General features: G+C 44.9%; 4 protein-coding genes across 4 annotated transcripts; 2 read left to right on the top strand and 2 right to left on the bottom strand.

Annotated features, from left to right (window-relative positions):
- Nucleotides 1-280: 280 nt before the first annotated feature.
- On the bottom strand, nucleotides 281-2,720 carry LOC128707533 (ADP-ribosylation factor-like protein 8). Its single transcript, XM_053802489.1, has 4 exons — nucleotides 2,598-2,720; nucleotides 1,663-1,817; nucleotides 1,416-1,577; nucleotides 281-401 (listed from the first exon to the last, which is right to left on the bottom strand). The coding sequence occupies exons 1-4, from the start codon at nucleotides 2,718-2,720 to the stop codon at nucleotides 281-283; spliced, it is 561 nt and encodes a 186-aa protein (XP_053658464.1).
- A 1,060-nt stretch (nucleotides 2,721-3,780) lies between these two features.
- LOC128707957 (myosin-13) lies at nucleotides 3,781-5,380 on the top strand. Its single transcript, XM_053802915.1, has 6 exons — nucleotides 3,781-3,843; nucleotides 3,984-4,484; nucleotides 4,559-4,845; nucleotides 4,909-5,047; nucleotides 5,113-5,220; nucleotides 5,291-5,380. Exons 1-6 carry the CDS (start codon nucleotides 3,781-3,783, stop codon nucleotides 5,378-5,380), a joined length of 1,188 nt encoding a protein of 395 aa, XP_053658890.1.
- A 270-nt stretch (nucleotides 5,381-5,650) lies between these two features.
- LOC128716195 (pre-mRNA-splicing factor ISY1 homolog) lies at nucleotides 5,651-6,913 on the bottom strand. Its single transcript, XM_053811118.1, has 4 exons — nucleotides 6,872-6,913; nucleotides 6,562-6,584; nucleotides 6,338-6,498; nucleotides 5,651-6,273 (listed from the first exon to the last, which is right to left on the bottom strand). The coding sequence occupies exons 1-4, from the start codon at nucleotides 6,911-6,913 to the stop codon at nucleotides 5,651-5,653; spliced, it is 849 nt and encodes a 282-aa protein (XP_053667093.1).
- Nucleotides 6,914-7,386: 473 nt separating this feature from the next.
- On the top strand, nucleotides 7,387-10,961 carry LOC128715055 (nuclear hormone receptor HR96). The gene is made up of 4 exons (XM_053809941.1): nucleotides 7,387-9,459; nucleotides 10,206-10,415; nucleotides 10,474-10,686; nucleotides 10,761-10,961. The coding sequence occupies exons 1-4, from the start codon at nucleotides 7,387-7,389 to the stop codon at nucleotides 10,959-10,961; spliced, it is 2,697 nt and encodes an 898-aa protein (XP_053665916.1).
- The last annotated feature ends 3,971 nt before the right edge of the window (nucleotides 10,962-14,932 follow it).

The raw sequence follows: 14,932 nt of genomic DNA, 5'->3' as shown, positions 1-14,932 counted from the left end.
CGAGTAAGTTGCTAATGATTGATCTTCTCTCCACCACGTTGCACCCACATCCACCTGGTAATTCCTTTGTTGCATTTTGCAGCATATTACTATTAGCTGTTAACGGTTGAGACAGGCGCCTACACGGTGTACAATATGAGATTTTTCTGTTGGTTGGTTGGATTTGTGTGTTTCTCTTTCAGGTTGTTTCGGCCCAACAGTTTACCCCAAGGGTTGGCCCAACAGCACATACACGCACGCACATACACTTTAGAGCTTATTTTGATTCTAGTACCACTGTTTAACGACTTTGGCTCTTCGAGTGGGCGATTAACCACTGCAAGGTGATGTCGATGTTATCCTTTTCTTTGCAAGAAATACTATAACAACAGATCTCCCGATCTTGTATGCTAGACAAATTCCTGCAATTGATGATGAAAGAAGAAGGTAGAGTAAGAACGCAACATCTAAAATTCTTTTGCTGGGAGCTAATAAGAGTAAAGTAACGAGTGTACGTGGTCTAGTTTGAGTTACCAGGAATCAGCTAGTCCGAACCCCTTAAATATTGTAGAGCAGCAAACGCACATATGAGAGTTTTCATCACACTTCACAATCAAAAAAGTCAGTTAGCCTGTGGTACAGTGTGAGTTGATTCACTGTAGGAAAGGAATTGGGTACACAATACCCTCTGAGCTGTATTAGAAAGAAAGATGCTCACAAAGATTGTTGGGCTCATAAGTGTGTATAAGGACAATGAAGGAGCCACTGTCATAACGAGCTGTACGAGCTGTACGATGAACTTTCTATCCTACAGCGAAATAGGCTCGACAGGCTGTGGTAGATTGGTCATGTCATGAGAATGAAACCAGATGACCCATGCCGTAAAGTCCTTTTAACCCGAGAACATCGCCAACGAAGATGTCGATTTCACCAGAAACCTCAGAATATTAGAGTGGCAAACCGTGAGCGGTTCATAGGACACCGGCAGAATAACAAGACCGAGACCTAGGTCTGCCAGTTCTGGCTTTCTTTGACTTTATTTACACGTAGCCGGATAGTCAGTACGGAGGATTGTTCCAGATGGGATTTTGTACCGGTCATGTCGTGTTAATACCTGCTATGCTACCTTTACACCACCTGGCGCTGCACCGTCCCATTAGTCCATTAACATGAACTATAATGCATAATGCATGATTCGAGGTAGTGAACGCCACAAACATGAAAAAATCATCAACAAATCATGCAACCATCTTCGTTTCTGGCATCTAAAAAAAATGTGTCTCAAAAATCTCAAGGATTTACGAAAATTTTTCTTCTTCTATGACGCTACAATCTCGAGAGGTATTGGCAGGCGTCCCTTGACTTTAATTGCCCATAGCTAGATGGGTCTTGGTTCCGGTCCTCAATCATCATGCTGTAAATCAAAACCAACTCACATTCTATCGATTAGCCCAGTCTCTTCCAGTGCGCCGGGAATGTCCCGCTTGTTACCAAGCACTAACACAGGAATGCCGGCTAGCTGCGGTTTATCCAGCAGAGAGTGCAGCTCATTGCGCGATGCTTCCATTTTATCCAAATCCGCTGCATCCACCATATACCTAAAACCGTAGCAGAGAAGAATGAGAACATGTAAAGATAAATTGCGGCCCACTTGACAACGCGGGCGGCGCAAATATTACTTACACAATTGCATTCACACCCCGACAGTACCGTTCCCACATTGACCGGAAACGTGGTTGGCCGCCGATGTCCCACACCTTAATCGTGACGTTGCCCTTCGTTACTTTCCGCATGTTGAAGCCAACGGTTGGAATCATGTCCTCACAGAACTGTCCTGACTGGGAAGTACAAACATGAAACAAAGGCAATCAGCAACAACAATAGAGAACATTGCCGCGATATAAACATATGAGCGTAACACGTTCAGTGTACTCTGATAAGGCATGGTTGAAGCATTTGCTAACGGTGCAAGCAGCAGGGTTCGACGAACGAGATAATCTCCAGCCACCGAAATGTGTTATTCATGAACATATTTTCGCACCATCCGTCTGTTCCGCCCCCGTTGCGTCTTTCGCCGTCTTTTCTAACGTTGGTAAATATTTTCCGAAGACTCTAGAGCGTCCGGACGCGACGACATTGTCGCTACTCAAATAGCAGCATTCCGTGGTCCTGTCATTGCGGACGCGTTCGATGCCGGATCGAGAAAAACATCCACTCCAGAAGGAAACGGCGCGTGCACCAGCATGGAAAAATAAATCGATAATTGACTCTGACGTCCGCAGCGGGCCAAAGTGTGTCATCTTTTCGGTAAAGGGAGAGCTTCAAAGCAACAGCTAAAAGCGAGCAACAATTCACGGTGTACGCTTTTGTGCTGATACCGCGCGTTAAGGCACGCCGTGAGTCATCTCGTTGGGCACATTTTAATCCGCGACGATGATAACAGACTACCAGCACAACGGGGGATGCTTGTAGTATGTGTATGTGTATGTATAATGAGCAATCCGTCTCACTGCCCGTAGCGGACGCGCTTCGATCAACTTTACAGCGGCTGGCAGACGAAAGGCGAACGGTGCGGGACGGGATACGGGATTGGAAAGTAGCCAGAGCCAGACACTTACGGCGATTACGTTGACAAAGGTTGTCTTGCCGGAATACTGCAAACCGACGAGTGTTAGCTCCATTTCCTCCTTCCAGAAGAGACTTTTGAACCAGTCCAGGATGCGATTAAGAAGGGCTAACATTTTGCAGCGGTTTTATGCTTCTATAATAAGCTTGTCGCACTGATCACCTTCTTCTCCGTTGGGTATTGTTCAATTTGCTCAATACGGTTCACCTGCTGGTAACGTATCCGCCCCACTTGGCACTGGCTTTGACACCCGATGACAAAGATTGTTTGCAGCAACGCAACTTGTTTTGGAATCCGTCGAGCTACGGTCAAAGGCACTTGGCTGAATACGGTACGTATGGGGAAAAGCTAACACGCACGGCAACGCACCCAGACACAATCAATCAAAACCCAGCCACTCAACATACGGCGCAACACACGTACGCAAAGAATTCACTACACCCCGTTATGCGGAGGACACTTTCCTTCCTCGACGGAAAATTGCTCGAGCTGCGCCAACAAAATGCACCTTTCGGACACACACAAAAAAAATGTTGCTTGCTTTTGCACTATCACCTCCGAGACATTCAGCGCATACGTCAAAACTGTCAGGCGGTGAAATGTTTCAACAACCGTATTCAGCGTCGGAAATACGGAAAATACAATCATAATAATAATCACCGTAGCAATAATAAGAACTCATGAAAGAAATAGCCTGCCAAATTTGCTTATTTAAGTATAATATTCTATGTAAACTGAACACAACTTGTCGTAAAATTGAAGAGATTGTCGTCGGCTGTGCGAATTGAACTACGTTTGAAATATTTCACCATCCTGTCAAACCGATTGTCAAAGTTGTGTACAAAGATGTGTGTGGGTGTGTGTGCACCTGATTGGAAATGTTTTCCCTGCCGTTGTCACTCTCTGGGTACGACGAGAGAAAAAATATTCCATAATTTCAGTGCAATGGAATGAAAGTTTGTTAGTGTGACTATTGTAAAACTAGCGTCCCGCGTGTTGATTTCAAACGATAAGCAGTATAACCAGCAACAACATGATTCGCTAGCCAAGGCTGAACACCTTTCCAAAATTGCTTCGAAAGCCGATGCATGTCGCGGAATCAATCTGTTGTGGTACAGAGCAGAAGAAAAAAAACCCTAATTCTTACCATTCTAGTGCAACCAATCGACGTGTAGATGGAAACAATGGAAGCAGAAAACTCCAACAAATACCAGAAACTAGCCACCGAATACTCAAAAGTAAGTACTGATTTGCTAGCTGGTCGACTATTACAAAGCATTGGGGGCGTGTTTTGATAGCCTGCTATCAGCGCAGGGTCGCTTGCTGGCTAGAGCGACACTAATTTAATCTGATTATCGTTCCGGTTTGTATACAACAGCTCCGTGCCCAGGCGAGCGTACTGAAGCGGGCCGTCCTCGATGAACAAAACAAAAACTCAGCCCTACGGGAATCTTTGCGCCTGAAAGAGGCTACGCTCCGAAAGTCGGAACAGGAGGTGGACAGTTTGGGGTTCCGCAATAAGCAGTTGGAGCGGCGCGTTGCAGCATTGCAGGAAAATCTAGAACACGAGCTAAAGAAAGGATCCGGTGGAAAAGCACTTAAAACGAAATCATCTAACAACGACCTCAATGCGGTGCCGGGTTCGGAAGCGGGCGTGATTGCGGAAGAGTTGCAGAAAAAAATTCTCGAAAATGCACAACTGTCCAACAGTGTTGAAGACAAGAGTGCCGAAGTGAAACAGTTGCAAAATCGCATCGACAGTCTGAACCGTGAACTCCAGCAACAGGCAACTGTTGAGCAAAAGCTGCGGAAAGAGCTCGAGCTGGTGACCGTTAGAAATTCGGAGCTTGAATCTAAAGTTTCCGAAGCAGCCAGCACGGTAATCCATCGATCGGATACCTTTTCACGGTGTGTGTTCAAGATGGTTCGGGTTTTCTTTCTCTTTCTCCTTAGATTGGAAGTGAAGATGGACTGAGCGTTACGACCGATGTTGAAAATCATTACAACCACTTTACCGCCAGCTCGAACAGTGCGTCCCAGGTGCAAAACAATGGTACCAACAACAACAACAATACGACGGCCATCAGCCAGGACGATCGGGTGGTGTTTCTCGAAAAGGAGCTGAATCATTGGCGGGCCCAGTATGAGCTGCTGAAAATAGAAACCTCTAGTCACATTCGAATAGCGCCAAAGGTTGAACAAAAAGAGGACATTTTTAGTCAGGGAGCCGATGGCATAAGGTAAGGGCACCATTCATCCATTTCCTAAGCGTGAACATTGAAAGCGAACGAATTACATTTCAGAACACTGGAGGACAATCAGCAGCAAAATGAGGTACAAACGCGGGAACAGAAGCTGACCGCGTGTTTTACGAAAAGTATCGAAGATCTGTTCCATGACAAATGTCGCGCAGAATCGAAACTGGCTTCACATTTCATTGAAGTAAGTAAACCCAGTTAATGTAGTCTTATGTCGCATAATATCCTACATGTATCATCTTTCCACAGTGTCAAAGACTGCAAACCCATTTGGATGTTTTCAAAAATCGTCTAAAGGAACGAGAAGAGGCCAACAGAGAGGAAGAACGCCGCTACCGTATCATCGAAGATGAATTGGTAAGACAGTATCAGTTTATGAAAGAATTTGATCCCCTTATCTAACAAGCTTTCTCCTAACTCACTGTAGTCCCGCACGCGGCTCAACTACGAGGAACAAATCAGTGTCCTGACCGAGCAAGTGATAAGCTTAAGTGATCAGTTAGCCAAGGCCAAGTAGTCCGGGAACAGAAAGAAGGGACAGCTGGGGCTTCTTTCCCGTTTGTGTTGCAACAACACACCCGAGTTTAGCGGGCGTGTGCTACTCTCAGAGAGATGTGAATATCATTCTGTATCCTTTCCGGTGCTGGAAGGGAATTCGCATATACTCGTGTGTGTGCGCGCATTATGCAATAAGCTAGAAAGTGCAACCGTGTTGAAACGTTTACTGAATGTGTAATAATAAATTCTTATAAAACGACATTTTCTTTTGTTGACTTATCATTACAATTTATTCATCCTCCTCAATTCCGTACTTTTTCATCAGCTCTTGTTTTCGCTTCTTCAACAGGGCAGCTTCAATATCTTTCTGGCTTGGGACGGGCACGTGAGCTGTAAACCGTGGCCCTAACAATCCCATCGGATCTTCCTTTGCTTGCTTTTCCGGATCGCGTGTAATGTACGCATCGGATCCGTAAATATCCGGCTCATCGTCCTCTTTTTCTGCTGACTTTTGCGAACCTTTCGCACTATTCCACTCTTCCACTGCACGCTGAATTGCAAGCTTTTCTGCCTTTTCTTCCAGCGGTAGCAGGATACCATCATCATCATCACGATAGCCGTAGTAATCTGCATCGATGTCTTTCATCAATTCGGCACGAGTTTTCTTCGGTGGTGGTGGTGGTTCCTGTTCGAATAGTTCTCGCACCCCGGGAAGATCTTTGGCGGCACCGAAATATTTGTATCCTCGATTACCGGGCACTTCGCGTCCCTCTGCATCAAACATCCGCGGCCCATAGCGACGGTAATGTGGCCCACCGAGATCGGATATCTGATTCTCCCAGTGACGTTTCTCACGAAGCAGTTTGTTAATTTCGTCGTTTAAATCACGGATGCGAAATTCACCCAAACCGGCTAAAAAACAGAAAGACGTATTAACAACCTGTGGAATATGTGGACAGAAAGTGTTATAGCATACCATTTTGAATTTGTGCTACCTTCTTCGATATTTCTCGAATGATTTCCAAGCGCCACTTTTCGCATTGTCCCAAATCGCGACATTCAGACGCTAGGTACGGACGGCGTTCCTGTTTTCCCGTTTCGGTTTCTTTTGCCGCTCGCCAACGAGCCAGTGTTGTCCTGGAAAGGAAACATTCCACATAAAACAACCTAAATTCGATTAAAACAACATTTGCAACTTACATAGCTTTTTCCGCATTACGCGCCTGAAATGAACAGAAGACAAATACATTAATATAAATACGAAAAAGTTGCAAAAACTATTGCTACACCTACCATTTTGCTGCGGCGTGCTGTTTTGTTGCTGAATCCACTGTAAACAAAATAATGCTCCTGCTTTGACAGCGAAATAAACTGTCGACCGCACAGCTGTCACACCGTGCACTGACAGTTTCGAAACAATTTTTCCGTGACTGCAGATTTCGTACGCAATTTATTTACGTCGCTGGCGAAGAGTAAATAAACAAGAGACGATCGGTGGTACGGGATTTACGCGACGCAAACCGTAGTGCGCTTTCAATTGAATTAAATTCATTCTTACGATCCACCTTGATCGAAGATAGTCATTATTTTGTGACCCGAGCGGTCGGTATGCAGTGATTCCAGCCATACCAGCACCTGTCAGTGCCATAAAGGTAAGTGATTAATCTGCGACGAAGGCACGAAATTATCGACCGATGGTGCTTTGGATCAGCTGATAAGTGATATTTCTGGCTGCCGCGATAGTTCCGAAATCGGTAAAGCTGTAGTGTGCCGTAGGTTTGATGCTGTTGTGAGCAGCATTCTAGCCCGTGTCCCGATGGAACGTGCGTGGACCACGAAACAGTTCCCGTACGACGCGACTACAACGAACACGTACCACCACAACAGAACCAGGCGTGCGAACCGGAGCGAACGGGCGAGGCGACAAGCGGAAAGATAAGCCGCGAGTGTAAGATAAACCTCGGCCCACCTCGCAAGCGATTCCGAAATACCTTCCGCGAACAGTGTGCGAAGAGTGTGTCCCGGATGACGACCACGGCAACGATTACGATGGCTAACGGCTCGGTGCCAGACGGTGACGCGATGGCAGCGAACGGGTCCATCAGCAAGATTTGCAGCGTTTGCGGAGACAAGGCGCTCGGTTATAACTTTAACGCGGTAACCTGCGAAAGCTGTAAGGCATTTTTCCGCCGCAATGCACTGTCGACGAAGGGTTTTACGTGTCCGTTTAATGAAAATTGCGACATAACCGTCGTAACGCGACGCTTCTGCCAAAAGTGCCGCTTGGAAAAGTGTTTTCGGATCGGTATGAAGAAGGAATACATTATGTCGGAGGAGGACAAGGTGTTGAAGCGCAAGAAAATCGAACAGAATCGTGCCAAAAAGAGGCTCAGCAATGGAAGCGCATCGGAAACAAGTAATGGGACGAGCGAACGTGAGACGACCCCGGGCAGGAACAGTGTACCGACCAAGATAAAGCGGGAAAAATCACTGGAATCGTTCGATGGTGGAGATTGTTGGAACAATTCCTCGTCCTCTGAGTATGGACCGAGCGAAGTGCTGCAGACGAGTGGACCGGGCAGTTCGACGACGATGTTCCCGATAAGTACGATCCATGATGTTCCCTCTAACTCCTCCAATCAATCGATACTGTCGAATGGTACGTCGAATGATTATAGTCGAATTGCTTCTCCATCGGAACTAAGTAACACGCCCAGCTCTTCAGCGTACAACCCGCACAGTTCCCTTTCCTCCGATGCTGAGCTACTCTCCTCTGCTGTTGCCTCACTACAATCGTCCGCTAGTGGTGGATCGAAACAATCAGACACGGCACAGCTTCAATCGAACGGACGAACGGGATACAACGACGAAAAGCTTCCTGCAGTTACGATCGATTCCAGCGCGGAGGATATCGTGAATCGGATCGTCAACTATCCTACTCGTGCCAGCCAAACGATTGCTTCGCTAATGAAAAGCCCGAAGGACGCAGTATTCATAATGTCAAAGATAATCAACTCGCAGTGTGATGCGCTGAAGCTGATAAGCCATTTCATTACCGCACCGGGAGATGCGTTACAGATCATTAGCAAGATCATGAACTCTCCGCTAGACGCGTTGACCGTGTTCGCCCAGTTCATGAGTTCACCGACGGATGCGCTACAGCTGATCGGGAAGATCGTCAGTTCGCCGGCCGATGTGCTACAGTTTATGCAGCAGCTTATGAACCAACCGGAAGATGCCCTTCAGGTAATGAACAAATTTATGAGCTCACCTGCCGAAGCATTGCAGATGATCAACAAAATGATGAACCATTCCGATATTGTAAAAACGATCAAAGAAGCGGCCGATACGTCCCAAAAGGATGAAGACGAACAGCAACATCAGCGACAAGAACAGCAAGAAACGCTGCAAACTACACAACAGCCAACTCAGCAGCAAATGCATCAAACGAATGTATCCTTGGGATCTCCTCACATTGATTCTGCGGCAAATGATCAGCATCAGATGATTCGCTCGTTAATGCAAGAACCAACCATCGTTACGGAACCGGTCGGAGCGATCAGTGCAGCCGCTTCCCCTTCATCGACGTCCAACTACGAGCCACCCTACACCTCAATGCTGGACCCGTTGCTTTCGAGCACAACCACCTCACTAGTGCATTCCCATAATTACCATCACAACCATCCGCTACAAATGAGCGCCGCTATCCAGCCAGCTTCACCGAGCTGCTCGAGCGATATAGCAGATGTGTTTGCGGCGTCGTCTACGTTTGGCCACGATCCACCAATAATCGTCCCGTCTACGGACGATTTGGGCATCTTTCAAGACATCGAAGCCAAACCGGTAATACCGCACACGCTGGAATCGGTCCTAATGCAAGCGATAAAGCTCGAGTACGAAGGATATAACAGTAGCCCGATTGGTACGAGCACGAGCCAGCAGTCAACCGTCCATCATACGACGGTCGGTAGCAATAGCATCGAGCTAAATGATGCTGAAAGAGCCAAGCTGAATGAGTTGATTGTGGCCAATAAAGCACTGTACGCACCGGTCGACGATGATCTCGCGTCGCTCATCTCGGACGACTGCCGGATAAAGGTGAGTTGGTGGTATGATGATGATAACGTATTCCAATGATTGTAGAATCGTTTGTTACCGCTCAAGTATCCCCATTGGTAGCATTGGTACATGTGGTTGAAATAAAATTTTAGAATTGTTCGGAATTACAACATTCAACATTCTTTTCTTTTTGCGTTAGTTCCTTTTGGTCGCTAACCAATTCCTTTGCATACTTTCACACTTTTCGAATGGAGACGGCTGAATAGTGCAAATCGTACCCATATTTTATAGCCCTTTACCATTTGGATGCCTCAACGATTTTATTGCCCCGTTCGACTTATCACCCAGCAAATCGTGGGCAGATTAAAATTGGTTACATGGACCGTATCGACCGATGGGGCCAGGCAATAGAGTGTCGGAATGTCCGGCGGTGGTCCGTTCGAACAGCTGATAACGAAGGGCAACCGACTGATTAGCGATAATCAATGCAGCACACCTGTTCCACCCGGTGTACCGAAAATGTACTTGAAACTCCTCCAACAGTCCCAGTGACTGTTGTATTTGTTTTGTGTATTTTTGTTACGTGTGTTTGCATTTTGGGCAAAGTATCTTTAGATTAAGATGCTCGCATGCACGCGTTGTACGATAACGAATGGATTGTGTGGTCCGTAACCGTGGACGTTCGGAGCGGAAGTTCGATGATTAGTCATGTCTGCTGATGTAATCGCTATCATTGAACGCATATTAATGGCATGATACTTTGTCTCTTTTATCGCATTACGCAGAGCAATCAAACGAAGCAAGATCCCCAGTTGCTGAAGGTGATCAACCTAACCGCCATTGCCATCCGGCGCCTAATAAAGATGTCGAAAAAGATCAGCGCCTTCAAAAACATGTGCCAGGAGGATCAGCTAGCATTGCTGAAGGGTGGCTGCACGGAAATGATGATTCTTCGGTCCGCTATGCAGTACGACTGTGATCGAGCGACATGGAAGGTAAGCGTTCAGATGCCTGATTGTTTGTCCAACCTATTGAGTTCGGATGTGCTTGCAGATACCTCACAGCCAGGAGGAAATGTCCAACATACGGGCGGATGTGCTCAAGCTTGCCAAGGGTAATGTGTATCAGGAACACGAACGGTTCATACGAACGTTCGACAAGAAATGGCGCTCGGACGAGAACATCATATTAATCATGTGTGCCATCACACTGTTTTCACCGGATCGTCCAAAAACGATACATTCGGATGTGATCAAACTGGAACAGGTACGTGTAGAGTGGTCGTCGAGATACATTGTGTCCATGGATATGTATTTTTGATTGCTCAACATGTCTTACAGAATTCATACTACTATTTACTACGTCGCTACTTGGAAAGTATCTACCCCGGTTGTGAGGCCCGCTCGGTGTTTCTGAAGCTGATGCAGAAGATATCGGAATTACACTTTTTGAACGACGAAATAATCAGCGTCTATCTGAATGTTAATCCGTCGGAAGTGGAACCACTGTTGCGTGAAATATTTGACCTAAAGGTGCACTAATGGAAGCACTTCTGTCCAACACCGCTGTCCGCATGTTTGTTTGTAGAACAAATGTATGTCTCTTCTTGCACGGTATTGTTATAACGCTGATAACTATATATTGGAGTGTGCAATATTTTAAATTGTTTTCTCGTTCAAAATGATACCTAAACGTTAAATGAAGCATTTATTATGCTTATAGTTTTTTCATTACCTAGTTTATATTACGTTGCTACAATACGCTACCAGTGCTATGTAGAATATAAATTATGATTGAAACAGTTAGCTTGTAATAAATCTGTATAGATTATTACATTTTCAGTGAACGGTTCTGATTGAGGCACCACACCTATTTGTGTTTTATGTTATACCGTGATCGCCAAGGTTGTTTACAGTGTAACTGTCACGTTGCCTAGATGCGCCATTTTGTACGCATGAAACATTGCTTAGAGTTAAATGTTTGCTCTACTCACATCAGTGTACAGACGAACTGAATTTTCAGCATGAAGAAGCTTTAATTTAAGTTGCTATAACAATTGTGTTTAATCTAATGGTAAGCATCCTAAATCCTAAACGTGGACAAATCGTCTTTAAAACAGGGGTGTTAAAAACAGGTAAAACGATAATGGCCTTATAGAAATGTGATGAACCAGCTTTAGCTAAAATGCCGTGTCCGCCAGTTAGCCAGTTTTATTTCCTTCTTCGATAGCATCGTTTGTGTGGGGAGGCACGCTTAATACAAGTGGTTTCGAACGTAAACATATTGAACTAGCAGCATTAAAGATCACCTATGCAATAAGTATCACATTTGTAACGTAACCAGATACGCTTGATTTGAAGAGAAACTTTCCTCCCTTTTACTGAAAGTAAGGCCGCAATCGACCACAAATAGTTCAAATTACAATTAGCCAGACGATGAAGCATAGCTTCATATTTTATTTTCCTACGTATTGCACATTTTTGATGTGTGCGGTGTAGCAGCCAACCGGGAACTTGTTAGCTTTCGTGCTTTGTTTGTTTCATCCTATGCAATGTTACGCGATGATTGTATTGCTTTTGAAACAAATCAAAAATAAAGTGTAAATAATATATATCTGTTCCTTACATTTAATGAAGGCCTATTTCGTTACGTTAATTGATTAAAGCCGTTGCCAAAGGAGAAAGTACGGTTTGTATCGTGTGTAGATATTATAATTCCCAGCGGGAAAAGCAACGATGGAGGTGCATGGTCGTTTACGCTAGTGAACCACCAGGCGTCTCCACTACTAAATGCCATGCTGCAGTTCTAACATTTCCATTTGTTGTTGTTAGCCTGTCAGCATCAACTAATTATCATAATATAATGTCACCTGCAATGGATTATTCATGTTGTTACAGTGCCTGCACGAATGGTGATACGGAAGAATTAAACAATAATTACACTCATATTGTGTGTACCGGTCTTACGCTTACAACCACGGCTGATGGTCATCTGTGCCGTTTCCGATTATTGGTACAGCTGTGCTAACGAGCACATATGCTAAACTATGCATACCAATCATGTTTACTTGTCAGACATGTGCAAAACGCCGGTGCCGGAAGCGACCCAAGACATAAAACCCTTATCAAAGGCACGACATGGTTCGTAATGCGATTAAGGCTGGCAAAGCGCAAGTAAAGCCTTTTGATGTTTCGGAAACGTCATTTTCGGGACGGTGGTACAACATTGCCAGCGGGATACTTGTTGAGTGGGTGAGGTTTTTCTTCGTTCCCTCCCGGATAGGTAGGTACGGGTAACTGTTAACATTAACCACCCAAACAAAGGAAAGTAAACATGCTGGGGGTTATGGTGTGTTTCTGTGTAATGATCAAGTATTGGTTAAATGTTATAAAAATTGACGCTTTAAAGTGCGTTAAAATTTAAAATGCAAAGCAACTAACACGGCTTTAAGTATGTTTCCGTTAGTTTAACAATCAATCCGTTCAAACACTCATTTATAATCATATTTATCTATGTAATCGAATAAAGCATGTTCGGAGATGTCGATGTAGATTGGATGCGGTATACATGAGGGTAGATGATATGCTGTAAAATTGGCCCAATACAATTGAATCTTTATTCTCTCTCTCTTTCTTACGTACTCGTATTTCTGCAAGAGTACTCCAAACTGTTTACGGCCAAGCTACGTGGTTTGTCTATCCAGAGTCCTATCTTTTCTGGCTGGCACATCTCAATTTGGGCCACCAACTCCATGTGGAAGATTTAAACAGACATTAAGTGTTTGGTCGTCTAGTGTCATTAAAATGGCATGACTAGTCTACCAGTCACTCTGGCACTAGAGAGGCTAATTCGTTGGACTCCACGTAGTAGCAAATTTTGCGTTGTTTCTCCAAGCATACGATGTATTTTCCCCGTGTGTACGTATTTTCCTCTGGAAAGTAGCGCAGATGATCTAGTGACGAAGAAATTCCTCCACAGATTCTCTGGAAAAGAATTCTTCAAGAGGTTGAAAACCATTTCCACAACAAAATTATGGTCCTGAGCTTCGGAAACAAGGATATCGTCAGTTTTGGCAAACGTCCCTGTTTCGAAACCGTTTGTGAGTATTGGAACTATAATGCATCTATATAAGACCAACTACTTCACTTTAAACGAAGTGGTTTCATCTCTCTTTCTCTATATGTACATTATTTTTAAACTGTGTCAATCTTCTAGTTAAATTTAGTAATTTAAGACCACAATAATAATGTTCCATAGATATATTGGAGTTGGCTTTCATCTTCATGATGCTTTAGGTGAATGTAGTCATCCCAGTCTGGGTTGTCTCAGTTTGATCGAAATGGGGTTTCAGCCCAAGCAGGCGTTGCTTTGGATGACTTAAATGTCTTTATATCGCGTTAGATGAGTTTTCTTTTAAGGAGTCTCAGTCTTTTTCTTCCGATAATTCGTTCGTTGTTGTATGTTTAAATGAACATAAACATTCAACATGTACCCATACATCAAATAAGGAATTATGTATATGTGTATAGTCCAAACCAAAAAACTTCCATACTCAAAACTGAACAAGCTCGGATAACGTATTGTGCCATTGTAGCATAATGCAATCAACGTCTTCCTATATTTACGATTGCAAACCCTTGTAATACAACGCACGGTATCATTATATCTGACAAGTATATTTTTACAAACATCCTTCTCGGTACGCGAATACCATTTATTTGTTTCGTCCCGAATTATGCTCAACCTACGCCCGGCAATGGAACGGATTAGCAGGGCCTCATTTACACCTGCCGCGTAAGAACCCAACCAGTGCTGCGAGATGGTTGCCGAAAGCGTTCACTACACACCTTCCCTAATCAAGATTGATTACCAGACAGCAAAATCTTACCATCCGGCACTCTTCGCTTTACGCGCCGTCCGAAAGGAGGCTTTCATTCTTGCTGGCCAAACATTTTACACCGTCAACATCCTTTCCGCCGGTGCGGTGCGGCCCGGAAAGTGGTTTTGCCTAACGTGGCTAACAAAACAGTGAAAGTGCTGTTGCATGGTACGTACATTAAGCGGTACCGCTGGAACGTTACCCCCGGCTGCCAAGTGCACCGAACCGTCAGCTGTACATACATTTGCCAGTTCGCACGGTTGCTTTCGTTGCGTGGGTGCGAACACGCATCCACCAAAAGTCAGTGTGAAAGCAACAAACGATATAAATAATGTAGCTCTGGAGCGGCGATGGAACGCGCGGCTCGAGGCGTTCGTTTCGCAGGGTTCTGCGTAACTCTTTCGGGTGAAGCTGCGGTAAGCTCATGTGAAATGCAAAAATTGTGAAAATATTTTTCCTCTTCCCACGCAACTGATACGTAGCGGGCTCCTGCTTGCCGGCGGGATAAGAACGCCAGTGCTTGTGGGTACGTCCGCAACAGACAATGGCGAATGGTAGGAGTGTAAGAAGCTGTAAAAATATATCGTTTATCCGGGTGGCAGAGTCAAACGCGAGTGCTTCTTATGGAATGTT

Source organism: Anopheles marshallii, chromosome 2, assembly GCF_943734725.1.
Source record: "Anopheles marshallii chromosome 2, idAnoMarsDA_429_01, whole genome shotgun sequence".
Classification (NCBI taxonomy): Eukaryota; Metazoa; Arthropoda; class Insecta; order Diptera; family Culicidae; genus Anopheles; species Anopheles marshallii.
Note: the sequence above shows the minus strand (reverse complement) of the source record. Positions and strands in the feature narration are given on the sequence as shown.

Bases quoted from the DNA above. Each gene is read 5' to 3' on its own strand.
- LOC128707533 (XM_053802489.1), bottom strand. From the start codon at position 2,720: ATGTTAGCCCTTCTTAATCGCATCCTGGACTGGTTCAAAAGTCTCTTC. The intron at 1,578-1,662 runs GTAAGTAATATT...CTACGGTTTTAG, and splicing joins CGGGGTGTGAATGCAATTGT to GTATATGGTGGATGCAGCGG. The intron at 402-1,415 runs GTGAGTTGGTTT...CATCAATTGCAG, and splicing joins ACTGGGCTAATCGATAGAAT to GAATTTGTCTAGCATACAAG.
- LOC128707957 (XM_053802915.1), top strand. From the start codon at position 3,781: ATGGAAACAATGGAAGCAGAAAACTCCAACAAATACCAGAAACTAGCC. The intron at 3,844-3,983 runs GTAAGTACTGAT...TGTATACAACAG, and splicing joins TAGCCACCGAATACTCAAAA to CTCCGTGCCCAGGCGAGCGT. The intron at 4,485-4,558 runs GTAATCCATCGA...CTTTCTCCTTAG, and splicing joins TTTCCGAAGCAGCCAGCACG to ATTGGAAGTGAAGATGGACT.
- LOC128716195 (XM_053811118.1), bottom strand. From the start codon at position 6,913: ATGAATTTAATTCAATTGAAAGCGCACTACGGTTTGCGTCGC. The intron at 6,585-6,871 runs GTAAATCCCGTA...TGTTCATTTCAG, and splicing joins CGCACTACGGTTTGCGTCGC to GCGCGTAATGCGGAAAAAGC. The intron at 6,499-6,561 runs GTAAGTTGCAAA...TTTCCTTTCCAG, and splicing joins CGTAATGCGGAAAAAGCTAT to GACAACACTGGCTCGTTGGC.
- LOC128715055 (XM_053809941.1), top strand. From the start codon at position 7,387: ATGACGACCACGGCAACGATTACGATGGCTAACGGCTCGGTGCCAGAC. The intron at 10,416-10,473 runs GTAAGCGTTCAG...ATGTGCTTGCAG, and splicing joins GTGATCGAGCGACATGGAAG to ATACCTCACAGCCAGGAGGA. The intron at 10,687-10,760 runs GTACGTGTAGAG...CATGTCTTACAG, and splicing joins ATGTGATCAAACTGGAACAG to AATTCATACTACTATTTACT.